This window comes from Salvelinus sp. IW2-2015, linkage group LG15, assembly GCF_002910315.2.
Source record: "Salvelinus sp. IW2-2015 linkage group LG15, ASM291031v2, whole genome shotgun sequence".
NCBI lineage: Eukaryota > Metazoa > Chordata > Actinopteri > Salmoniformes > Salmonidae > Salvelinus > Salvelinus sp. IW2-2015.
Genome location: NC_036855.1, coordinates 23,037,188 through 23,064,764, shown reverse-complemented (window position 1 = coordinate 23,064,764; position 27,577 = coordinate 23,037,188). Strand labels below are relative to the sequence as shown.

The 27,577-nt window shown below is 45.4% G+C and overlaps 1 protein-coding gene and 1 pseudogene across 1 annotated transcript in view; both read left to right on the top strand.

Annotated features, from left to right (window-relative positions):
• The window catches only part of LOC111974036 (tetratricopeptide repeat protein 28-like), a 378,056-nt pseudogene extending 367,922 nt beyond the window's left edge, over positions 1–10,134 (top strand).
• Positions 10,135–10,885: 751 nt separating this feature from the next.
• The window catches only part of LOC111974161 (phosphatidylinositol transfer protein beta isoform), a 29,674-nt gene continuing 12,982 nt past the window's right edge, over positions 10,886–27,577 (top strand). The window contains exons 1-7 of the mRNA XM_024001791.2: positions 10,886–10,971; positions 15,840–15,870; positions 20,579–20,724; positions 20,942–21,033; positions 21,274–21,281; positions 21,821–21,895; positions 22,030–22,113. Coding sequence (XP_023857559.1) covers positions 10,910–10,971; positions 15,840–15,870; positions 20,579–20,724; positions 20,942–21,033; positions 21,274–21,281; positions 21,821–21,895; positions 22,030–22,113 — 498 coding nt within the window. The 5' untranslated portion in view covers positions 10,886–10,909. The remainder of the gene's footprint in view (positions 10,972–15,839; positions 15,871–20,578; positions 20,725–20,941; positions 21,034–21,273; positions 21,282–21,820; positions 21,896–22,029; positions 22,114–27,577) is intronic.

Sequence of the window (27,577 nt, the reverse complement as noted above, 5' to 3'; positions counted from 1 at the left end):
AATCAACTGAGTTGGATCCTAGTGAAGAGTTGGTAGTGGACATATCCACCTTTGTCCAACAGTCTCTTCCTGTCTGTCTCTCTTATTGACGTGCATTCCATTCAACCTGCACCCAGATAAAAGAGCCACTGAACATACCCTTAACCTCCTAGCCTTCTGCTTCTAGCCTTTTCTTCTCACCATTTCCCTTTCTCTTGGTCAAACCTTCTCTCTTTTTTATCCCTTTTCTTCACTCGACCCTCGTTTCCTCTCACGCTCCTCCTGTCAGGCTAACAAACTATTGGCTTTCCCTCTGAGGCCTGGGAGAGAGCTGGCGGACTGGAGGAGAGCCTGTGGACTAGGGGTACCACCAGGAGGGCAGGATGAAGAGAGGGGGGCTGGGGGGGCCAGACGGGGAGGCTGGTTGTTACAGCAGATGGATAGCAATAGTAGTGTGCCCCGTGGAGCCTGGGCCTGGCTGTGTGTAAACAAAGTGGAAGGCTTATAGGTCCACGGCGGCCATTACCACAGCTCTCAGCTCAGCGTGGCAGTGGCACACAGCTCACCTCGCCTAAGCAGGGAGCCATCACTGTCTCTTCATCACACAGCTCACCTCGCCTGAGCAGGGAGCCATCACTCTCTCTTCATCACACAGCTCACCTCGCCTAAGCAGGGAGCCATCACTTCTCTCTTCACACACAGCTCACCTAAGGCCTGACGGGCCGCCATCACTCTCTCTTCATCACTACAGCTCACCTCGCTGAGCAGGGAGCCATCACTCTCTCTTCAATTCACACAGCTCACCTCGCCTAACAGGGAGCCATCACTCTCTCTTCATCACACAGCTCACCTCGCCTAAGCAGGGAGCCATCACTCTCTCTTCATCACACAGCTCACCTCGCTAAGCAGGGAGCCATCACTCTCTCTTCATCACACAGCTCACCTCGCCTAGCAGGAGCCATCACTCTCTCTTCATCACACAGCTCACCTCGCCTAAGCAGGGAGCCATCACTCTCTCTTCATCACACAGCTCAACCTCGTCTAAGCAGGGAGCCATCACTCTCTCTTCATCACACAGCTCACCTCGCCTAAGCAGGGAGCTCACTCTCTCTTCATCACACAGCTCACCTCGCCTAAGCAGGGAGCCATCACTCTCTTCTTCATCACCACAGCTCAACTCGCCTAAGCAGGGAGCCATCACTCTCTCTTCAACTCCAACACAGCTACCTCGTCTCAGCAGGGAGCCATACTCCCTCTCTTCATCACAAGCTCACCTCGCCTAAGCAGGGAGCCATCACTCTCTCTTCATCACACAGCTCACCTCGCCTGAGCAGGGAGCCATCACTCTCTCTTCATCACACAGCTCGCCTAAGCAGGGAGCCATCACTCTCTCTTCATCACACACCTCACCTAAGCAGGGAGCCATCACTCTCTCTTCATCACACAGCTCACCTCGCCTGAGCAGGGATCCATCACTCTCTCTTCATCACACAGCTCACCTAAGCAGGGAGCCATCACTCTCACTTCATCACACAGCTCACATAGCATTTGTATTCAGCAGAACTGCTAATGTTGAGCAGCAGTGTCTTATTACTGTCTAGTTCAGGCATGGTGCTGCTGCAACACAAACGACTATTCAATAGTGAACAGAACAAAAGTATCATTCATACTTCAGTATTATTTGCAGTATAGTAACATTAAGTAGTTGATTGGATATCCTCCACTGTAAGCAGAGAGGTTGTAGTGTTTCTTTAGGTTCATGTCAGGTAACTGGGTGGATAGTTGGGGAGAGGCACAGGAGAGGTGTCACTTTCTCTCCCTCTCCTGCAGTGAGTCTATCAGGGGTCAGAGGTCTCACGCTACACTCCCCTCCACAGTGCTACAGACCCACATCGCCATCTAGTGGACATGTATATTGTCTCAAAAGCACAAATGATTATTATTGTTGTCTCAGAACAGAAATTATAACTGTGCATTCTTCCATTGAGACTTAGAATGTGAAGGGGATGTGAAGTGGACTCTCTAGTCCAGGTCTGAGAGAGCATTATGAAGGGCAGAAAGAGGAAGAGAGACAGGACATTAGGAGTCAATGCGCTGTGCAGTATCACTCCCTCCATGCCATGCTGCAGTACAGTGTTGTGCCATTAATACATTTCCCACAGGAACTGCTGCTGTGGCTGACTGCTGCATCTCACCAGGGAGGACTTCTGATGCAGCACTCTGCGGCAGGCTGGCTGGCTCTAGGCACAGTTTCTCAACCGGAAAGACCATTACCAGTACTGTGTGTGTGTGCGCGTGTGTGCCGCTATGCCGTAGGTGCCAGTGTGAATAGCCGTAATGACCAATTCTCTATTCAAACAGTTTAGAGTGCTGTTCTTTAGGAAATGAGCACTGTGTTTGTGTGTTTTGCAGGAGCTGCCAGAGTATGACCAGCCTGTTCAGTAACACAATGTCCCCAGCCAAAGATGGCTGCTCCTCTCTGCCCCGCCGACCCAGCAGCCTCAGCAAACCTCCTCTCCGTGCCCTCTACGACCTGCTCATCGCACCCATGGAAGGGGTGAGCATATGTCCCCATGACCAGTTTGTGCGTGGCATGTATTTGAAAGGAGAGGGGTGGACAGAGAAAGAGAGAGAGGAAGTGTTTATACTATAGTAATTATAATATCAATACTAATCTCTCCCTGTCCAGGGCCTGATGCACTCCAGTGGTCCCGTGGGCAGACACAGACAGCTGGTGTTGGTGTTGGAGGGGGAGTTGTACCTCATCCCCTTCGCCCTGCTGAAGGGCAGCTCCTCTAATGAGTACCTGTATGAACGCTTCAGCCTCATCGCTGTGCCTTCCATCCGGGGCATGGGGACCATCTCCAAGGTCAACATCCTAGTCAAATGACACAATGGCTTTTATTTGAATGACATACCTTCTTTAGTTGCTGTTAGTAACACTCTCAAGCTCCTGTTACATTCTATCATTGACATCATCGGCCTCTCTCATTGTGTCCTCAGAGTCATTCTATCATTGACATCATCGGCCTCTCTCAATGTGTCCTCAGAGTCATTCTATCATTGACATCATCGGCCTCTCTCAATGTGTCCTCAGAGTCATTCTATCATTGACATCATCGGCCTCTCTCATTGTGTCCTCAGAGTCATTCTCGGCGGGCGGGGCCGGCTTCCTGCGGGGGCGTGTCCATGGCGGCGGTGGTGGGGAACCCTCGTCTGCCGTCGTCTGTGATGGACCGCTGGCTGTGGGGGCCCATGCCCTCTGCCGAGGAGGAGGCCCTCATGGTGTCTGAGCTGCTGGGCTGCCAGCCCCTGGCTGGATCCTCTGCCACCAAGGAGAGGGTGATGAGTGCCCTCACCCAGGCCGAGTGTGCCCACTTCGCTACCCACATCTCATGGAAGCTGGCCGCCTTGGTGCTCACACCCAACCCAGAGAGTGTACCCGGCGGGGCAGGGGCGGGGACTGGAGGGAGAGGGGCAGGGGGAGGGAGGAGAGGCAGCGGAGGCAGGGGCAGGAAAKGCTCGTTTGGGAGCAGCTACACCATCCCAGAGAGCCTGCACCTGCAGGATGATGGGAGCGACGCGGAGAGTATCTGTGACAGCCCACCCCTGCAGGAGTTCCTGCTTACCGCTGCTGACATACTGGACCTGAGGCTGCCTGTCAAACTGGTGGTGCTGGGGTGAGTGGGCCAGGAGATTGGCGGCTTGCCTAATATGGGAAACATATTAGTTCAAGTGAGGCTGGAGAGGCGGGAAACCTGGTTCTATTGCAAAATGTCCACTGTCTGTTATCCACTGATAGTTACTTAGTTATGCTGTAGTCGACAGAGCAGTAGTCTAGTATTTGGGATAGAGGTTTACATAACCATGTGTTGGTGGTGTGTGTGTGTATTTCTTATCTACAGGTCATACCAGGAGTCCAGCAGTAAGGTGACAGCAGACGGTGTGGTAGGTCTGACCAGGGCCTTCCTTGCTGCTGGGGCCCAGTGTGTCCTGGTGTCTCTGTGGCCTGTTCCTGTGTCAGCCTCCAAAGTGTTCGTCCATGCCTTTTACACCGCTCTGCTCAACGGGACCAAGGCCAGCGCTGCCCTCGCAGACGCCATGAAGACTGTCCAGAGCAGCAAGCAGTACTCCCACCCCTCTAACTGGGCAGGTTAGACACATTCTACTTCCAGAAACTCAGATTGGCTTGGTTTGTCACCTCCAACTGAATAGATCCCAGTTCACCCATACTCCCAAGTGTGTCAGAAGTACTTTGGACTCTCACCGTCTGTATCTCTCTCTTCCTCTCCTTCCTATTGATCTTGTGGGTGTATTTGTCCAGGTTACATGCTGATTGGTAATGATGTCAAGCTAAACAGCCCCTCGTCCCTGATTGGCCAGGCTCTAGCAGAGATCCTACAGTATCCAGAGAGAGCACGGGATGCTCTGCGAGTCTTACTGCACCTGGTGAGGGTCAAACACACGCACACACACACACACACACACACACACACACACACACACACACACACACACACACACACACACACACACACACACACACACACAACACTCCACTACTTAAATCCCCCTGTCCCCACCAGGTGGAGAAGTCTCTCCAGAGGATTCAGAACGGCCAGCGTAACTCCATGTACACGTCCCAGCAGAGTGTGGAGAACAAGGTGGGGGGCGTCCCAGGCTGGCATGCCCTGCTGACCGCTGTGGGCTTCCGCCTGGACTCGGCTGGCACCGGCATCCCTGCTGCTGTTTTCTTCCCCACAGCAGACCCTGGAGACAGGCTACAGCAGTGTAGCACCACCCTGCAGTCAATACTTGGTAGGCACTGGGCCTTGGCAGGAGGACATGGAACTGGAGGTAGTACAGTAAGATGGAGGACAGCTCCAGGAAAAGAACCAAGCCTACATCTCTCAGAATGTTATATGTGTAGGCTGAACCAGTATCTGTGTGTTAAAGACATCTATATACCACAAAGCTCAGATTCAAACTCCCATTCACCAGCTCTGCAAGCGTTATGTCAAAATCACCAAATATAGAGTTTTGTTGAGCAACTATCTTCATTTACGGCCGGTATGTACTTCCAAAAAATATCTAAATAGAAATGTACAAGTAACTGAAACAAACTCCTATTCTGCACCTCCAATGTAAATCACTCAGGTCTACAGCAGCTGAATACATTGGTGGTGTCGAATGAGTTTTTTCAGTTGCTTGTAAAACAGACCTTTTTTGGAAGTACATACCGGCCGTAACGGGAGTAAATGAAGATAGTTGCTCAACAAAACTCCATATTTGATGATAAACTAATGTATTTTGCATGAATGGGAATGGGAGTTTAATGTAAGCTTTCTGGATGTTAGAGAGGTCTCTAATGCAGAGATACTGGTTCAGTGTAGGCCTACCATTGAATATCAAAAGTTACAATACTGCTTATCAAGCAGTTCTTTACCAACACACAGATAGTATAACCTGTTTACCGTCTTCTACTGAACGTAGGGTATATTAAATGCAGCTTGTATGAATAAGGAACCATCTGCTTTGATCGTGTCTCCCAGGTCTACCGCCCCCAGCTCTCCAAGCCCTGTGTAAACTCATCACCGCCTCTGAGGCAGGCGAGCAGCTCATCAACCGGGTAGGCCCCAGCATCACAGCATCACAGCATCACACCATCACAGCACCACAGCATCACAGCACCACAGCACCACAGCATCACAGCATCACAGCATCACAGCATCACAGCATCACATCACCACAGCATCACAGCGCTACTGCTCACCAGTGGAGTGGAGTATTTAACTCCAAAGAGGTAGATAGACATGATGTAAAATGAAGGAAATCATCAGAACCACTGGGGACTTACTTAACCACTTGGACCATGAAGGCTGAAGGCAGAACAAAGCATCATTATATAATCAGTTAACCCTGTTACATGGGTTAGTAAGACCGTGACGCACGGGCCGCCTGCAAATCCCGCTCTTTAATCTGCATGCTGCAACCCAGCAGCCCCAGTAGGATCTCCACCACCACCATCTCTGAGTCTGAGTTGTCTTCCTCACGATGCCAGAGAGTTAACCCTGTCACTCCCACTGAGGGTTACCCATGTCTACATTAATAATACGGTAGCCAGAAAGTGATTTAAGGTTTTTTTCCCACATTGGTGGTGACCATAACATTTGAAACACTCCAAGCATGTATGATACATGAGGTATTCCTGACATCACACTACATAGGCAACTATGTATGGTGATTCAATGGTTTTGTGTAGTATGTGTGTAATGACACACTCCCCAACAGTGGTGTTTTTCTGTTTCCCTGTGTGCCCTTGGTGTTCCCATTGGACCTGGTCTCCTCTGCTCTTTGTGAATGGCCTGTCCTGTATGCATGCAACTAAAAGCATATTCTCTCTCTCCTGCCCCTGTCTCTAAACCTGCGGTCTGAAGGCTGTTAAAAATATGGTGGGAATGGTAAGTGTGCTGTGACCTCCCCTCTCCTGCACCCCTCTCCTTTTCACCGCTGCTTTAAACCACATAGCACCACCCTCTTGCATCAGCTGTTTCATTGAGCAGTAGGTCAACTGCATGTGAAGTTGAAGCACTCTGTTCTTTTAGCACATTCTCATATCTCATGCTGGTCCAGTTACTGAGGTACAACCTCTAGGAGACCCCAGTTTAACGCGTGCTGCAGCAGGGACAACAATCCACTGCTGGACTCTGCAGTATTAGGAATGTTCTTGGGTTTGCAGCCCTGGGTCAGTCAAGGTCACACTGATGTTTATGGGCCGGTAGTCAGAGGGATGCAAAAAAACAAACATAGACCATGAATAGAAAAGAAAAGGTTAAGAAGGCGTGTTAATGAACAAAGGTGTCTCTGTTCCAGGATGAATAATCCCTAAACAGTGAGGGTGTGTGTGGCACAGGTGGTTCCCTCCTAATCTAAACCACCCTGAGCCACTGATCCATGCCCCACAGTAAAGGCACTGTAGTGCTGCTAGGCTAAAGAGCCAATCCTCTGGGAACAAGGATCAACTCCACACAGGGTCAAAGGGCAGATGCAGAGTTACTAAGCCTGCCAGAAACTACATTTCCCCTGCCACAACAAAGATGGGCGTGGTGGAAGTCATTTTAGGACACTGGTGTATGGAGGAAAACAGTTGGATTGAGCATAACCATCACACATTTGTCAGTTTTGTTCTACTTCATTGCTTTAAAAAAGTATATCCACAACTCGGGTCCTTAAAAAGTGGTATGAACCAGTTAAAGGTATATTTAGCTTCCTTTATTCCTGTCTGATCTCCTGTATTTCCATCCTCCTCTGTCCCTTCAGCTCCACCAGGTGCTGGTCCAGCTGCAGACAGGGGAGAAGGAGCAGGACTTCTCTCTGCTGCCCATCCAGGTGTCCATCAGTGTGCAGCTCTGGAGACTGCCAGGGTGCCATGAATTCCTGGCTGCACTAGGTGAGATATTGATATCAATAAAAGCAATATCCAACTGAATATAACTTCCTAATGTGTCAGTAGTAGGAGTAGAGTGAAACACAACAAGTCAGCTGTATGTGTGCTAGGTTGGTAGAGTAAATGTCCTGTGTGTGTGCAGGGTTCGACCTGTGTGAGGTGGGGCAGGAGGAGGTGGTACTGAAGACGGGGAAGCAAGCCAACCGCCGCACCATGCACTTTGCCCTCCAGTCCCTACTGGCACTATTTGGTAAGTATCGTATTTATAGATACACAGTGATTAAAGTTGATTGATACATGATAGGTTCATGTATACCCTTACAATTTCGTCCCGCTCTTACCCCTCCTCTCTATCCCAGACTCCACAGAGCTGCCAAAGCGTCTCAGCCTGGACAGCTCGTCTTCTCTGGAGTCTCTGGCTTCGGCCCAGTTTGTCTCCAACCCCCTACCGCTGGGCTACCCCAACCCACCCTTCTCCCCACCCTGCCTGGACAATCTGGCCTCAGATGCCATCTCCGTCTACAGCCTGAGCTCCGTGGCCTCCACCATGAGCTTTGCGTCCAAGTCAGAGTGTGACTTCCTGGGCCATCGACAGCGYGGTGGGGCCACAGCACACTTCTCTGCCCACAAACACCCACACGTTCCCCGCAGTCGCTCCTCTCCTCACGGGGCGGCTGCAGCAGCAGGAGTGGGCCGGGGAGATGACGAGGAGTATGAAGGCTTYTCCATCATCAGCAGTGAGCCTCTGGGAAGCCACTGTGACTCCCTGCCTCTACCTCCGGGTCATGGGCAGCGCCACCTCCACCGTGGGGGCAGGGGTGTTGTCAGTAATTCCAACTCGGGCGCTGGGCGGGGTTACCAGGTGTCTGTGTCGTCACGAGGCAGTGTCAGCACCCCCACCTCCCCTGTCAAGACCAGCCTGGTTCCCAGCTCCAACTCTCCCTTCCAGAAGGTGCCAGGCAAGGTGAGCAGCTCAGACACAGGTGAGTCGGACCAGTCCAGCACTGAGACAGACAGCACCGTCAAATCCCAGGAAGAGAAGACTGTCCCTCTGGATCCCCAAGAGCTGGCCCAGAAGATCCTGGAGGAGACCCAAAGCCACCTGCGGGCAGTGGGGAGTCTACAGCGGGCTGGGGTTGAGGGGGCTGCAGCTGGAGCCACAGCACGGAGCTCTGCCTTCCGCTCCTCAGAGACCAGCGCCTTCAGCCGTCCCAGTAGCAGCGCCAGTGTCCGCGCCCAGTCCTCCCCACGACCCAAACCTCCGTCCCGCTCTTCTTCTCTGCAGAAGATCAGCTCTGGTTACAACAGCCCTGCAGCCTCGGAGACCTCCCTAAAGGATAGCAGTCACCCCTCCCCCACCCTGGACAGCCATGCCCAGTTCAAGCTAAAATACCCTAGCTCCCCCTATAGTGGGCACATCTCCCGCTCTCCCAGTAACGTGTCCCCCAGCTCTGGCCACCAGTCCCCAGCTGGCAGTGCCCCATCTCCAGCTCTCTCCTACTCCTCCACGGGCTCTGCCTGCTCCAGCCCTGCCGATGCCCCAGACCTGGACCGCCTCAGACGGGGAGTAATTGATGAGAAGGTTGTGGCCATCCACAACCTGAAGACATTCTGGGCCAATGCAGCGGCCCAGCAACAACAGCAACATCTGGGTCCAGTCCGTGCTCTCCGTGGCGCCCCAGGATCCCTGGTCTCTGCCAAGAGAGATGTGCTGAGCCTTCTGAACCTCTCCCCACGACACTGCTCCCCCAGCGACGCCCAAGACAGCCTGGAGCTGCGGGAGCTGGGGCTGCACTCGCTGGACAGGGGCAGCAAGAACCCCTCCAACGGACACAACCCCAGAAAGATGGCCCCCTCGCCCACTATTTCCACGAGCAGCAGCCCTGGTGCTCGCTCAATCAGACTACCTGCTGGCAATGGATACAAGTTCCTCTCCCCTGGCAGGTTTTTCCCCTCCTCCAAATGCTGAGACACTTTAAAATGGTCCTATTGCCTGTATTTTGCTATCCTGTGTACTGGGGGAGTAGGGCATTTTCTGGAGGGCCACTATTAGCCCATCGAACTTGATTGACAATGAAAAGGATTTGATCAGCCAATGAGAGTGATCCCTCAGAGGCTCATGAATGCTTAGAGAGTGTCTTGTCGTTGTGCCCATAACACTGTAAATGGCAATGAGAAAGACTCAAAGACCTGATACTGTGTTTGTGTGTGTGTGTGTCAGGTAGACTTCAATGCCAATCGGTATTTCCTCCCCAAAAATTTGTATTTGTGTGGGCCAAGATGAAACCGCTCCAACTGGTCTCCTCCATTCTATTTTTGTTTAAATCGAATGATTATTGTTATTATTATTTGTTATTGTTATTATTAATATTATTATTATTATTTTGTAAATTAAATCCAGTGTTTCACAATCAGTACTAAGCGTTTTTATATTATTAAAAAAGTGAACAAAACTGTTCCATGTAAAGATGGATAAAGTAAAAAAAAAAAAGATGTAATATTTTTTATTGAAATGGAAACTGGCATTTTGCCTGATTTCTTTGTGAATTGAGTGTCTGCTCTGAAGCATGGATTCTCTTACTATTCAATGTTAAGTACCATGTATGACTTTTTAGCCCATGATTTTTGTTTATTAAACATGGAAACTTCATGACAACCATCTCTGTCATTTATCAGTATTCAATAAAAATCATGTTTGCTTTCTTGTATTTTTGCCTTATTTTCTTGCGGTAAAGATTTAGAATGCTGATGAAAATGCTGTATCACTGCATTAATGAATGAGGGTGGAAAAATCTTGTGGCCACAATTATACACTGTTCACCGTGGTCAGTGCAATGACACCTGGGCCTTGCCCCATATTCACAATGTGTCTCAGAGTAGGTGTGCTGATCTAGCACCAGGTCCTCCCTCTCCATGTAATCTTATTCATTAAGATCTAAAAGCAAAACTGATCCTAAATTGGCACTGCTACTCTGAGACGCTTTATGAATACAGCCCTGTTCTCTTTTAAATCTGATTTATGGGACACACTGTGTAATCACACACTTCATCTAGAACTAATCTTACCTGTCTACATGCCTACCACAAATAAAGCTAACAAGATTACCATAGGGATGAACAAGTCAACCACAGGTGATAATTTACATACATAGATACAATAAGTTTGTGTAGTCAAACTAACTCTTTAATCTAAAACACTTGTGTGCTCTCTAAATAGAAAGAAGAAGAAGACATTGATTTATTGTCTAAACCTGGGTCAATTGTATGGGTGTGGTTGAATAGTTTGTGTTATCAATGAAAAACAGACAGGGGGAATCTTGCAAAATCCTGCACATATGAAAGATAATTTTCACTAGTAAATATTGACCTACATTTTTGTAATGACAGAAGTTCACCCCCCTGTGAGACCCACTTAAAGAAGTATCGCCACTCACCAATCACAGACGGTAAGGGGCGGAATAAGAGAGTTGTTCATAAAGGCACATGACATCAGCGGTAATACGTAGCCACAGCCAAAAAACTACGATGGTTCTCATCAAGGAATAGTAAGTTGTATTTTTCCATATTTTATTGATATTACTTTAATGTGTGCGATAATATATCATATTTTCGAGTACTGCGATTCTTCAGTTGGTTTTTAGTCAAATTAAAACTTTGCAGATATGTTTCAGAACGCATGTGTTTGTTAGGTGGGAATTGTTCAGACTTGTTTCAGGTTTGGCCTACCGGTGAGTGGGGTGACAGCGAGTCAGCAGATGCTAGCCGATGTATCTGGAGAGCAAACAACAATATGGAACATATATCTAGTATCGAGAGGGTCAACTTTTTGGCGAACAATGTAAGATATGTAGTTTGAACGGTTTACGTTTTTGTATCTTGCTGTCGATAACTTGGTAGGTAGTTAGCTAACTAAGCTAACGTAAGTTAGCGGAAGGGAGGGCTACTGCCTACCCAAGAGGCAGTGCACCAGTGACTGTCGGTGCTGTTTAAATTGAGGGATTATGGCTTTATTTCTATTGCAGCATATTGGATCATATTCCATTTACCCAGCTCAATGTAACCTTAGACAGGTTTAACCTACTACATGGTCCCGTGTGGCTCAGTTGGTAGAGCAAGTTGGTAGAGCATGGCGTTTGCAACGCCAGGGTTGTGGGTTCATTCCCCACGGGGGACCAGGATGAATATGTATGAACTTTCCAAATTGTAAGTCGCTCTGGATAAGAGCGTCAGCTAAATGACTTAAATGTAAAAAAAAATGTACATGATACTCAAATTTCCCTATATCCATCACATGAGGTTGTTACAACTTAACCTACGAAGGAAATTGTATAAAGTAGTTGCACAGGTCGAGAGGCAAGTTGGAGTAATCAAGGGGAACGACAGTAACACATTCAATACCGTCTTACACACTTACCTGCATCTAGCTGATCTAGGCTGTAATCATTAGTCCAAACATTTGCAAATAGTTTCTATTGGACAAATTCAGGTAAGTTTAACCCTGTTCTGTTTGTTTCAATTTAATAAGTTAACAAAATCATTGGAATGAACACTTCTGATCACCCACGCACACAGAGTTCGCTTTCATAGCGGCCACATACAAACCGCTTCACCCCTTTGCTCATCGTATAATTCCTTCTCGTATCTATGCGCTCAATTTTTCCCCTCGATTGTGGACTTCAGTGCACAACACAACTGTCTGTGAGCAGGTGAAAAAACCATTCAAAGCCAAACCTTTATACTATAACCGCTACACACAGCCTACATCGTTGTCACCATATTAGCTAACGACATAGCTACTAGAACTAACGCGTTAGTAGACCTGTTACTATCACGCTGTACAGCAGGGAGTGTCAAACTCATTCTATGGAGGGCCTAGTGTTTTGTGTTTTTCCTTTCAATTAAGACCTGGACAACCAGGTGAGGGGAGTTCCTTACTAATTAGTGACCTTATTTCATCAATTGAGTACAGTGGAGGGACGAAAACATGCAGACACTCAGCCCTCCGTGCAATGAGTTTGACTCGTGGTGTACAACAAGAAGTTTAGTAGTTATGCTGACGGGTCCCAGTGGCAATAAATTATTGAAACCAAAAGCTTACCTTGACTTGGAAGAATTCCAGTGTTGCATAGCCTTAGCCAGCTAGCGAACATAAATAGTATTCCTCTCTGTTTGAGCTGGGTGTTTGAGTAGGCTAAATTAGCTAGCTGCATTAGCTAAAAAACATATCTATAATATAGCTCTCTCTGCTGCTTAAGAAATTATTTTGTTCAAAACTGTTCAACTATTGTCTTTCTCTTTTGAGTCAATGATTCATCACATTTTATGCAGTGCTATCTAGCTGTAGCTTATGCTTGCAGTACTAGATTCATTCTCTCCTTTGATTGGGTGGACAACATGTCAGTTCATACTGCAGGAGCTCTGGGTTGGAAGATGTTGTCAGAATTACTGTTTAAGTCTATGAAATTGGTTGAGAACCATGAACCTCCTAGGTTTTGTATTGAAGTCGATGTACCCAGAGGAGGATGGAAGGTAGCAGTCCTCCGGCTACACCATGGTGCTACCCCAGAGAGTGCTGTTGAGGCTACTGTAGACCTTCATTGGAAAACAGTCTGTTTTAATCAGGTATTTGGTGACCTGTGAATATATTTAGCATAGTTTTATCTAAAAAGATTAACTTAAAAGTAATTAAACTTTTTAATTTAAAAAAAATCTAGTTCACTGAGTAGGATGGTACTCCACTTACTGCAGTGCACGTGTACCACAAACCCAAGTCACACGGATGGTAGCCACATTAAATGTGTCCTGCATAAACGAGGCACCCTTTCTAGGCAGTACATAACATCCACTCCACTCTCTGTAAAACTCTACTATCTTGTTAAACACTAATTCCCAGGTGTGTGTGTTTAGACAGGCTTGCCAACTTTGTAAACTTTGAGATGACACCTGATGAAGTCTTCCTGGCAGGCTGGTGATTCATGAACTTTGACCATACTGCTGACCAAGGAAAAATCTGCTTGTCAGAGAAATGACGAGTGCATCAGACATTCTGCACTGTCAAGTGGGGGTGCTGATGATTCCCAGTCTCAACAATCAGTAGGTCTAACCCAGTCTGATTCAGGAAGATGATTATTTAACTTAAAGGGATCCATTGCCATTGCAGCTATGCCCTGCCTCTTATGAAGGCCTAATAAACTAGTACTAGGCTGCTTAGGCTATCACTATGACTTGAACATAAAAACTAGGCTTATGTCTAGGCTTTTTTGTAATCAGTGGTTTAGGGATGTCCCCGACAAAAAAACAAAAAAACATCTTGGTCGACCGAGAGTTGCTTGTAATATTGAGTTGCCGTCAGAACTGCCTCAATTGTCATGGCATGGACTCTACAAGGTGTCAAAAGCATTCCACAGGGATGCTGGTCAATGTTGACCCCAAATGCTTCCCACAGTTGTCAAGTTGACTGGATGTCCTTTGGGTGGTGGGCCATTCTTTATACACACGGAAACTGTTGCGTGTGAAACTCAGCAGCGTTGCAGTTCTTGACACAAACCGGTGTGCCTGGTACCTACTACCATACCCCATTCAACGGCACTTAAATCTTTTGTTTTGCCTATTAATCCTCTGAATGGCACATACACAATCCATGTCTCAAGGCTTAAAATTCTTCTTTAATTTTTATCCTCCCCTTCGTCTACACTGATTTGAAATGCATTTAACAAGTGACATCAATAAGGGATAATAGCTTTCACCTGGTCAGTCTATGATATGGAAAGAGCAGTGTATGTGTATTAAAGTATTCAAAAATGTTGTATTTGATCCCATATTCCTAGCACACAATGATTACATCAGGTTTGTTTTGGTTGTGTTTACATATAAATTAATGGTAAATAATGTATTGGGTCATTTTGGAGTCACTTTGATTGTAAATAGAATGTTTCTAAACACTTCTACATTAATTTGGATGCACCATGATTACGGATAGTCTTGAATGAATTGTGAATAATGAGTGAGAAAGTTAGAAACACAAAGACCAAATGCATTTTAGGTGTCCATCCATTCCCAACATGACTTAGTGTGTGACAGGGCTGGAAGTCTCAGGCTAGCCTGGTGCTCAGCCTCACACACAACTTGTAAGATCTGTCAGCTTTCCAGGTTTTAGGATGTGACATGGCACTTACAGCAGTCCTCTTCCTAACTGAAAAGCATCCTTGCCTGGGTATATGGTTAAACAGTCTCTGTTGTAATGTGGCCACTGGTTGTTATGCTGTGCTTTAATTGTTAGCGAACTGCTTTCAAGGCTACAGTCAATTGTATTATTATACAGTGTGTAACACAGCCCTATTTGGTAAATGATCATAACTCCTTGGTGGTTTTATGTTGAAGATTAACCATGGATCAACAGAAAGGGCTTCCTGATTTCTAGATTGTTTTTAACACTTTGTTTGCGAGCAGGATGACTATACTTTTAGTTTATGGTTGACGCTGCTTTGCTTGCCATTAGCCAATCGGGGTTCTCAGCGATTTCAAAGCTCGTTGCTCCCAGTTTACAAGTAACTTAAGTGTTTCCCACTTGTTATGAACACAGCATTAGTGGTCATTGGCTGGCGCACCGCTGCTATGATGTCATCTTTGTGTGGGCACACCACATCCTCAGTGRCTCCACTAGTTGTTGGGCAGTCTCTCTGGTTCCCATTGGTGGACCCCACATTGTTCACTTTAGTGACACTGGTCAGTCCCCACTGGTCTCTCCTTCACTGTTCAGGCCTTTTCTATCCTCAGGCTGTCACTATTTGGCCTCTTTTCTTTTGGCTCTCATTCATTGTCTTATCCCCCAGCCTTTCTCTCTCTCTGACCTCTTCCATAATGTGACTCCACGTGTGACCTGGACTCATTTTCTGTTCCTGTGCACTGAGGAAATTGCTCATGTGCCCTATGAGGATCTCATCATGAAGCTGAGCCCCCTGCTGCCACCATCAAACAGGCTGACGGGGGCTTCTGCAGTCAGGAAGTCATGAGGCAATGGCCTTGCATAAAGTGAGAATGATTATAGCTGCTATGAACAAATTGATTTAGTCTGGAAAGCAAGGGTATCATGTCTCTGACTTGTGAAGGGGGGAAAAAAGGATGCCTCTAGTCATCTGTTTCTCAGATCGGCAACCAATTCTGAATTCCACTAGGCTCGAGAACACATGTGTCTTGTAAACCTGTTGGAACTATTCTGTTTATTTGTTGGGCCTAGATGTGACTATGATGGCCAGTTGTAACGGTTTTGACTTGAGGTTATTATTTGTGAATTTAAGGGGAAGCGCCCTATTGGAAGGAGAAGCACTGAGACGGTTCAGAATAATTCAGGGCCGTCACCGAGTGTCAGTCATTAAACCATCTCTCTCTCTCTCTCTCTCTCTCTCTCTCTCAGCCGTGTGGTCTTACCCTGTACAGTGGAGGAGGTGAGTACGTTCACTGTTATTATTTAGCATTCTGTCATACTAATCCTTCTATGGAATTAGCCGACTATTCAGACCTCTCTTTGCTTTTATTTTTTTTAAATCAAATTTGATTTGTCACATGCACTGAATACAACTGATGTAGATCTTACTTACGAGTCCTTAACCAACAAAGCAGAGTTTTAAAAATGTGCTAAATAAAGACATGGGAAAAWATTAAAACAATAACAAAGCTATATAAAGTGGGTACCGGTACCGAGTCAATGTGCAGGGGTATGGGTTAGTTGAGGTAATATGTACAGTCGGAAGTTTACATACACTTAGGTTGGAGTCATTAAAACTCGTTTTTCAACCACTCCACAAATTTCTTGTGAACAAACTATAGCTTTTGGAAGTCGGTTAGGACATCTACTTTGTGCATGACACAAGTCATTTTTCCAACAATTGTTTACAGACAGATTATTTCACTTATAATTCACTATATTACAATTTCAATGGGTCAGAAGTTTCCATACATACACTAAGTTGACTGTGCCTTTAAACAGCTTGGAAAATTCCAGAAAATTATGTCATGGCTTTAGAAGCTTCTGATAGGCTAATTGACATAATTTGAGTCAATTGGAGATGTACCTGTGGATGTATATCAAGGCCTACCTTCAAACTCAGTGCCTCTTTGCTTGACATCATGGGCAAATCAAAAATAAATCAGCCAAGACCTCAGAAAACAATTGCAGACCTCAACAAGACTGGTTCATCCTTGGGAGCAATTTCCAAACGCCTGAAGGTACCACGTTCATCTGTACAAACAATGTATGCAAGTATAAACACCATGGGACCATGCAGCCGTCATACCGCTCATGAAGGAGACGCGTTCTGTCTCTTAGAGATGAACGTACTTTTGTGAGAAAAGTGCAAATCAATCCCAGAACAACAGCAAAGGACCTTGTGAAGAAGCTGGAGGAAACCGGTACAAAAGTATCGATATTCACAGTAAAACGAGTCCTATATTGACATAACCTGAAAGGCCGCTCAGCAAGGAAGAAGCAACTGCTCCAAAACGCCATAAAGTCAGACTACGGTTTGCAACTGCACATGGGGACAAAGATTGTACTTTTTGGCGAAATGTCCTCTGGTCTGATGAAACAAAAATAGTACTGTTTGGCCATAATGACCATCGTTATGTTTGGAAGGAAAAAGGGGGAGGCTTGCAAGCTGAAGAACACCATCCCAACCGTGAAGCACGGGGTGGCTTTGCTTTGCAGCTTTGCTTTGCTGCAGGAGGGACTGGTGCACTTCACAAAATATATGGCATCATGAGGAAGTAAAATTATGTGGATATATTGAAGCAACATCTCAAGACATCAGTCAGGAAGTTAAAGCTTGGTCGCAAATGGGTCTTCCAAATGGACAATAACCTCAAGCATACTTCCAAAGTTGTGGCACAATGGCTTAAGGACAACAAAGTCAGGGTATTGGAGTGGCCATCACAAAGCCCTGACCTCAATCCTATAGAAAATGTGTGGGCAGAACTGAAAAAGCGTGTGCGAGCAAGGAGGCCTACAAACCTGACTCAGTTACACCAGCTCTGTCAGGAGGAATGGGCCAAAATGCACCCAACTTTTTGTAGGAAGCTTGTGGAAGGCTACCTGAAGCGTTTGACCCAAGTTAAACAATTTAAAGGCAATGCTACCAAGTACTAATTGAGTGTATGTAAACTTTTGACCCACTGGGAATGTGATGAAAGAAATAAAAGCTGAAATAAATAATTATATTGTCTATTCTATTATTATTCTGACATTTCACATTCTTAAAATAAAGTGGTGATCCTAACTGACCTAACACAGGTAATTGTTACTAGGATTAAATGTCAGGAATTGTGAATAACTCAGTTTTACTGTATTTGGCTATGGTGTATGTAAACTTCCGACTTCAACTGTACGTGGGAATAAAGTGACTATGCATAGATAAATAGAGTAGCAGCAGCGTGTGTGTGGTTCGAGTCCAGTGAGTGTACATTTAGCTTTCCCACCTGGACAAAAGGAACACCTACGTGAGAATGCTATTCATTGACTACAGCGCAGCGTTCAACACCGTAGTGTCCTCAAAGCTTGTCACTAAGCTAAGGACCCTGGGACTAAACACTTCCCTCTGCAACTTCATCCTGGACTTCCGGACGGGCCGCCCTTAGGTGGTAAGGGTAGGTACCAACACATCTGCCACGCTGATCCTCAACACCGGAGCCCCTCAGGGGTGCGTACTCAGTCCCCTCCTGTAGTCCCTGTTCACTCATGACTGCATGGCCAATCACAACTCCAACACCATTAAGTTTGCCGACCACACAACAGTGGTGTGCCTGATCACGACAACGATGAGACAGCCTATAGGGAGGAGGTCAGAGACCCGGCTGTGTGGTGCCAGGATAACAACCTCTCCCTCAACGTGATCAAGACAATGGAGATGATTGTGGACTACAGGAAAAGGAGGACCGAGCACGCCCCCTTTCTTATCGATGGGGCTGTAGTGGAGCGGGTCGAGAGCTTCAAGTTCCTTGGTGTCCACATCACCAACAAACTAACATGGTCTAAACATACCAAGACAGTCGTGAAGAGGGCACAACAACAGTCCCCCTCAGGAGACTGAAAAGATTTGGCATGGATCCTCAGATCCTCAAAAGGTTCTACAGCTGCACCATCGAGAGCATTCTGACTGGTTGCATCACTGCCTGGTATGGCAACTGCTCGGCCTCCGACCGCAAGGCGCTACAGAGGGTTGCGTGTACGGCCCAGTACATCACTGGGGCCAAGCTTCCTGCCATCCAGGACCTCTATATCAGGCAGTGTCAAATTGTCAGACTCCAGCCACCCTAGTCATAGACTGTTCTCTCTGCTACCGCACGGCAAGCGGTACCGGAGCGCCAAGTCTAGGTCCTAAAGGCTTCTTAACAGCTTCTACCCCCCTCTCCCCCCCCAAGCCATAAGACTCCTGAACAGCTAATCAAATAACTACCTGGACTATTTGCGTTGTTCCCATCCCCCATTTTTACACTGCTACTACTCTGTTTATTATCCATGCATAGTCACTTTACCTCTACCTACGTGTAAATATTACCTTGACTAACCAGTGACCCGCACATTGACTCTGTACCGGTGTCCCTGTATATAGCCTCGCTAATGTTCTTTTTTGTGTCTGTCTGTCTTAGTGAATACTTTGACCTTTTTTTTCTTAACTGCATTGTTAAGTGCTTGTAATTCAGCACTGTAAGGTTGTATTCGGCGCATGTGACATTTGATTTGACAAATGGAGGGAGAGATTTGTACGTGTCCCTGTGTGTGGAGTAAAGGTGATCTAGAGTTAAAATATAAACTCAGCAAAAAAAGAAAATGTCAATTTTTCAGGACCCTGTCTTTCAAAGATAATTTGTAAAAATCCAAATAACTTCACAGATCTTCATTGTAAAGGCAACAACTGCCCGAGTTACACCAGGAACGCACAATCCCTCCATCAGTGCTCAGACTGTCCGCAATAGGCTGAGAGAGGCTGGACTGAGGGCTTGTAGGCCTGTTGTAAGGCAGGTCTTCACCAGACATCACCTGCAACAACGTCGCCTATGGGCACAAACCCACTGTCGCTGGACCAGACAGGACTGGCAAAAAGTGCTCTTCACTGACGAGTTGCGGTTTTGTCTCACCAGGGGTGATGGTTGGATTCGCGTTTATCGTCAAAGGAATGAGCGTTACACCGAGGCCTGTACTCTGGAGCGGGGTCGAGGTGGAGGGTCCGTCATGGTCTGGGGCGGTGTGTCACAGCATCATCGGACTGAGCTTGTTGTCAGTGTTCTGCCATGGCCAGCGACGAGCCCAGATCTCAATCCCATTGAGCGCGTCTGAGACCTGTTGGATCGGAGGGCTCAGGCCATTTCCCCCCAGAAATATATTGTCCTTGTTCAGCCATGACTCGGTGAAACAACAGGATATTACAGTTTTTAATGTCCCGTTGATAGGATGGTGTTGAACGGAGCTCATCCAGTTTATTCTCCTGTGATTGCGTGTTCACCAGTAGAACGGAGGGTATAACCGGCTTATTCACTCGCTGATGCAGTCTCGCTAAGCATCCGGCTCTCCAACCTCTGTAACGGCATCTCCTCTTCATACGGATGACGAGGATTTGCAAATGCAAATAGTCTGGGTAGCCATTTGATTAGCTGTTCAGGAGTCTTATGGCTTGGGGGTAGAAGCTGTTTAGGAGCCTCTTGGATCTAGACTTGGCGCTCCGGTACCGCTTGACGTGCGGTAGCAGAGAACCGTCTGACTGTCGCAGGCATTTTTCTGATATCGTTCATTAGGATAAGTTGCCTATACTGGAGAAATGTGAAGTTTGAAATGAAACAAGTTTGCTAATATGGGTGACTGTTATTGGGACAATTTGACAGCTACAACCATCAAACTAGTAGTTTAAAGGATAATAAAATTGTTGTCCATATCGCCCAGCTCTGCAGCATGCCCTCCTGGTTCTGGATGATGCTGGACACTGCCATCCTCGTAGTCAAGCTCTTATTCAACATGCCCCACCCTCTGTCATATGATAGTCCAAAACAAATGTGTTGATTCCCTGAGGTTTTAGTTGCTATCCATGTTTTTATTACCTTCATGAGAGCAAGTATTTGTTGTGCTATATAATGTTGTGTTAACAGTATGTGTGTTTTGTGTTTCAGTATCAAGTGGGTCAGTTGTACTCCGTAGCAGAGGCCAGTAAGAATGAGACGGGTGGAGGAGAGGGCATTGAGGTCCTTAAGAATGAACCCTATGAGAAGGAGGGCGAGAAAGGACAGTACACACACAAAATCTACCATCTGAAGAGGTAACACACACCCACACTGTTCCTAGTGCACCATCACTATCTTGCCAGCAGGTGGAAGTGTAGTCATTCCTGTGTTACAGTAGGTTTGTAGTACCTTTTTTATATATTTTTTTATAGAGGCCTTCAAGACAATGACATTAAGATATCTCATTGTATGACTGAAGTGTGTTTTATTCACTGTGTGTGTGTATCCATCTATATCCCCTCGCTTCCACAGTAAAGTCCCAGCGTTTGTCAAGATGATAGCTCCTGAGGGCTCCCTGGTCTTCCATGAAAAGGCCTGGAATGCTTACCCTTACTGCCGAACCAGTGAGTCCCCTCCACTCTTCTTCTGCCTGAACTCTTACCTCTTCTCCCCCCACCCCTACCGCCTGCACCTTGTGACCACCCAAGCCTTTTTTTGAGAGAGAAATGTTTTAAATTGACTCATTGTTGCTTGAACCAACTTATTATTTACATGAGTTATATGATAATTTCTTTCTTTTTTTGGCTTGGATTTATATCTAACATTTATTTTTTTTGGTCTTCTTATGCTTCGTCTGGACCCAGTTGTAACGGTGAGTAGCCTCAAATGACCCTGTTGTGTTAGATTATCTCACTGTCTGTTTGGATGGTAATTGTTTGTGCATGTGTGTATAGTTGGGTAGTTACTTGTTTGTCTGTGTGAATGCGTCAGTTTTCGTGAAGTGAACTTGGCAACAATTATAAAGAATGTAGCAAATAAGGCAAAAATGTTTGAGGTTTTTATTTATTTATGGGGAAATTGTATGGTTTGAATTTACTATGATATTGCTTCATTGGGTAGTTGTTGAATTCAGGGGTTGGAGGTCCCCCTTGTGGTCGTTACTAGTAATGTAAATCTACTAGGTTTAGAGCCCTCAAACTCAAAAACCCCAAAGCCAGTTCCACTGCTTTTTTTCATAGTTCCCTTCTAATCAGGGACTGATTTAGACCTGGGACACCAGGTGGGTGCAATTAATTATCAGGTAAAACAGAAAACCAGCAGGCTCCTGGCCTCCCATAGGGTAAGAGTTGAATATCTCTCGTTTAGAGGGTTTGTGGTTTCAGTAAAGATTGTCATTCTCCTTCCTTTCAGAATGAGTATATGAAAGACGACTTCATCATTAAGATTGAGACATGGCACAAACCTGACCTTGGCACAGTAGAAAACGTGAGTACTTTATCTGCCGTTCAAAATTTGTTCGATTATTTACAAATCTCACTGTAAAGGTCACTGATGACTGTCTGTGAATGTGTCCCCGTTGAAGCTTTGCTGTCATGCTCATGCCTGGCTTTGATTGGCAGGTGCACAAGCTGGACGTGCCCACATGGAAGAGTGTGGAGGTGGTTCCCATTGACATCGCAGATGGGGAACAAGTGGCCCCTGCTGTGAGTACTCCTTTCTGATACTGCCGTCATACCACAGTCCCACACTCAATAAAGCCCTGGATAGTACCCTGTTTGGCACCATCATGTGGAGAGACCTGTGCATTGCACAGCAATCTTCCTACTTAGTATAATAGTATCTAACCCCATTAGATGTAAGATAAATATAATTTTAGGTCTACTCAGATGGGACAAAAAAACTGCATTCACACGTTCCTTTTAAACGGTTATTGAGAATGTTGTATTCCTTCTCAGCTGCCAGTCGGAACTATGGTGCATTGTTTTTCCTCTGCGGGTTCTGAAACCCCTCATCAGTATGGTGTTGGAAGCTCTGCAATTATAACGTAATATTGGTATAATTTCTCAATATATCTTCCTTTCAAATCCATAAGGTTCCTAGTACCAATGCTCATGGTAGTTTATTGCTATTATTTGGCATGGCATTGCCTCACTTCACTGAGTTTGTGTGTGCACGCATTTTGTGCTGTGCGAGTGCATGTGGTTATTTGCCCGAGCAGTGTGTGCTTGCGGTAGGTGTCTAACAAGGCGGACGTGTTTGCCTTGCTGGAGGAGTTGTCTGAGGGCCCTATCAGGTTTGTGCCTCAGGCAAGGCTGCAGGGCCTGGCCTGCCAAGGGACCACAGATGAGTTTGTTAGTGTAATTAAGGCTCATGGCGCTCCATACGCCTGGCCCTCTCACACACACTTCCTCAGTGTAAGGCACATCGATTCACAGACCTCATTAGAGCAGCACAGTGTATTGTTATAGTGATGAAGCTTTCAGCATTAAAACAGCCAAATTAGTGTGTGTTTCTTCCATTCTGCTCGTTTGGCTCCCTCCTGTTGGCCGATAGCCCTGAAAAGCAGCTTTTAGCTGCAGGCGCATCATGATTTATTTAAAATTGCTGGGCCCTTGAGCTGTTTGTAATTTGAAAGGCGTTTTATTTTTCACAACAGTTGTTTTAAGTTGACTTTAGGGCTGGGCAATATATCAAATTAATTCTAATTTCTGTTTTTGCGTGATATTCCAAATCCTGTTTTGCAAGAATCTAGGAGTTTTTAGGGGTCTTTTTTTGCGTTTATGTCCACTTGTTCTCGTGTTGTCTTTTTGGTCTCGTCTCTTTCGCTCCTTCTGTGCTGTTGTGTGCACCTTCCCATTTACACTAGAGATCTTTATATAATGACAAGATGCACGTCTCCGCCCGTTGTCCCAAAGCCGGGAAGGCAGGCGACAAGCTTGAGTTCAAAATAAGCCCATTGAAACCCATGAAGCTTGTTTTGGACAGATTTTACTGAGAGTGAAACCTCTCTCTTCGCCTATTCCTCTCTGGTTTACACACACTCCAAGCCCCTCCCTCTCAAGCCAACAAAGTTGAGATCCCCTTTCTCCTCTCTGACAAGCGGTTTCAACTCACTATTTGCACTTGAGCTTTGGTCCACCAGAATCGGTCATAGGGACACAAACACATTGAGACATTATTTTACTGTAATAGAGAAGTTTTCTAATGACACACTTTTTATGTCTCAACTATTCAAATTGCGCGCAGATCAGACGCTACTAAAACGAGAGTATCAATGAAGATTGATTCTGGAAAATGAATGTGCAGTTTGTCGCATGCTGCATTGGAGTACCACATACTGCTAGCAGCATTTTAGCCAAAGACCGTTTATACTAGCTGTTTTATAAATGTGCAATAAGCACATTTTATAAATTCTGAACAAAGTGTACAGGCTAGCATGCTTCAGAGACAAACATGGGTGTGTTCATAACAATTCAGCTGTTCAACCTTGTTAGCAAGCACATAAGATGGCTAAACTAGAAATATAAAGATTAACTAGCACGTGGGCTTGAGCGATCGTTGATGAGACGACGAGTGTTAATTTTCTATAGCCTAATACTTGCTACAAGAAGTTAGTCATTATTAGTGAATGTGCATTATGCATGGTTCTAGTTAAATGTTTAACAAAAAAGGGCCTTTTCATGGACTTAAAAGCCAGATCAGTGACTATTGCAACAACAACAAAAAAGCAGGTTAAACTCATGGTTGTGGAAGGCCTCTATTTAGGTATAAAGTTTAAATTCATTAGATTATTGCTGACTGTTTGAAATGCAGTGTATTTTACCTTTAATTCTACAACACTGCTTATTTAGAGAACATTAAAATTGAGATGCAGTATATATCTTGAATTGCCCATTATTTAAAAAAAATGTATATATATATATATTTTTTAATCTAGGTTTGATTTTTAGGTCCAATTGCTCAGCCCTAGTTGACTTTGCACTTCTCTCTCTGAGTTCTTTACAATTAATAATGAAACCAGAAGAGGACTGTGAGACTGTTAAGAGTGTGTGCAGGGCTCCCATCTTTCAAAGGTTAGGAGTACCACATTAAATTTAGCACCATTGATTGATTTGAGAAGAGTGGTTGATTTTGGGATGAACGTGGAGCAGGAGCTGTCTTTTTCCCAAGTCGGTCCATTAGACTATGTTCACAGGAATTCCCAATTGACATTATGCTAGAGAGACCTCAGAGTATTCACTGTTCAGGGTTTATACACGTTTTGACAGATGGCATTTCATGACTTTTGCATGACTTTTAACCAGATTTCCATGTCTAATAATTGGTGGCGTCTATGTAGCCTACATGGAAAGTTAGCATAAATGTGGTATTGTAGGAATGCAAACTGGTAAGGGCCCAAAAAAGGTGACTTTTTATCAGCTTTAAAATGCTAACTTCTAGTGACTTTTAGGCTGGGTACCTTGTTGAAATGATTTAACTGTGTACTATTTAAACAACAAAGAATATGATCAGTCTGTGTAAAATAAAGTGGTTCATGTGAACCTAACTCATAGCAAAAAAATATATCTGCCTGTGTACATCGGTTCTACATTAATGTGCCAGCAGAGCACGACACCCTTTGTTGGTATAATCTATCTCGTTCAGTCAGAGTACACCTGGCATACCTCTTTCTATCCACCTTATTGAACAAGTGAGAAAGAGGGGAAAGTGTGTGTGTGTGGTGTTCCTTTTGACCTCTACAGTGGCATCCAGCTTAAGACAGGCCCAGCTCCAGCTACACTTGATCCCTGAATCCACTTGTTTAACAAGCAACTCCTCATTTTCACCTAATTCTCTCATTCTGAAAATGAACCACATAGAGGGAAAACATTTAGTTGATAGATAGTAAGTTCATTAGCTAACTAGTTAACATTTCACACAGATTGCCAGGGTCCAGTGAGCAACTAACGTTCTAGTATGAGGAACGGCAAGACTTGATGGAATCCTCAGTTAATACTGTAGCTAATTGGTTCCTCGAGCTAACGTTACCTCATCTGATGTTGTAACGTTAGCTATTTAGCTGTCTGACTTTGTTAGCCAGCTAATTTTCACACCATAAACTCAATTATTTGATCAGCTAATGTTGCTGAACATTTCTCTGGCTAGCTAACGGAGAATTCAGCTATTGTAGCAAGATACTGAACAGTTCTTGTTCCACCACACTTGCTCCCTCACCTCAAAATTTCCAAATGCCAGTTGTTTTTCAGTTACAGCTCATGAAGTACGCTTCATCACCTTCGTCTTCAGGCTTCTCACCTACCTCTAGTGGTCATTCAGGGGACACAGACTCAAATCTCTAGCCACTTTAATAATGAATAATTGGATGTAATGAATGTATCTCTATTCACTTTAAACAATGCCACTTTATATAATGTTTACACACCCTACATTACTCTTTTCATATGTATATACTGTACCATCTACTGCATCTTGCCTATGGCCATCGCTCATCCTTATTTATTTATATGTACATATTCTTATTCATCCCTTTACACTTGTGTGTGCATAAGGTAGTTGTTGTGAAATTGTTAGATATTACTGCACTGTCGGAACTAGAAGCACAATCATTTAGCTGCACTCGCATTAACATCTGCTAACCATGTGTATGTGACCAATAACATTTGATTTGACGTGCTGCTGCAGTAACTGGCAAACTGTCTGTCCAATCTCCGCTGTCTTTTCAGAACGCGGGCTAATTCTGTAACTAGGAAGTTGGTTGTTGCTTCTCTCTTCAGTCACGTGCTGCATTCTGTTATGTGAAGGACTGGTTGATCCCAGGCCTGAGCATTAGATGATACAGCCAGTATTGCGCCAAATGCGCATCACTCGTTCGCTTACAGCCAGTAGTAATCCAAACACCCCCCCCCCCCCCCCCCCTCCCCAAATATAACTTTTCTCATCGGATCTACATGGATCAGATCGGTTACCTAGTTTGCATCCCTGGGTATTGACACTAGAAGGCTGCTGGTCTCGGTTCCCATGTAGGCCTACGATCTCCTGCTGTTATGCCCTTGATCAAGGCACTTAACCCCTCAAAGTAGAATAAATGCGCTGTTTAGGCTTCTGTATAAAACACATGGTCAACCCTCCATTTGGAGAGCTACTGGTTGTGCAGGCTTTTGATCAAGCCTTGAAACACACCCGTGTCTGCTTATCAAGGTTCTGTGTGAGCAGCTGATTTTTACAGCTACAATGTGGTGTGTTAGAGCAGGGCTCGAACAAAAGCCTGCACACCCAGTAGCTCTCCTGGAGGATGGTTGGCCACCCTTAATATAACATATTGCAACACAACTAAATACTTTTGTCTTAATACAATTATTCCCTCATCCATTTCATCCCTGATTAATTTAATAAGGTAAGCTACTTCAAAGCAAGGTAGTGAAAACATGTTTATCTATAACCTTAAAGCTAAAATATTATTCTTTCAGGGGAGATCTATGCACAGCATGGAAGTCATTTGTCAATTAGACTTCTTAGAATATTTTTAATGTTGTCGGAGTTACATGGCTAGCCTACTGTTTAATAAGAGGGGAATACCAGCTTTCCAATAATGGTGTTATGTCTTTCTCAACAGTGCCTGTCGAAAGACATAATACTTATAATTACTAGTGAGATGGCTTGTAGTGAGGCTAGTTATGTTTTGGAACAGTGTATTCTGCACATTCTCAATCGGCGCATTCCCTCACGAATTGTTGACTGGCACCTATACGCTGGATTTACAGATATGAATGCCCACTATCCATTGCTTTTCAATGCAGATCCTGCCTTCATTCTGCTTTGATCAACCTTTTTTTGACACTGTGCAAATCCGGGCTGGTGATGGGCCACTTTGTTTTGTAGAGGAGCCGGTACGCAGTTCACAAAAAGATGGCGGTGTCGGTATGGCGCAACTCGAACACTGATTTGAGATACAGCCTTAATGAACAATGGTACAGCAAAGCCTTATCGTGCTTGTGTATTATGCTGCTAGAGTGTGTGGGTCTACTCTCCTGCTGCGCTAGTGAGTTAGTTCGAACTGTATGTTTGACTGTGGTAGTGAATGGGTTTAGTGCCTGTGTTTTCGTGTATTAGTGCAGGTGGGATCTCAGCATTGTGATACACAGTGAGGAAGACGTGAGGAAGATGGCC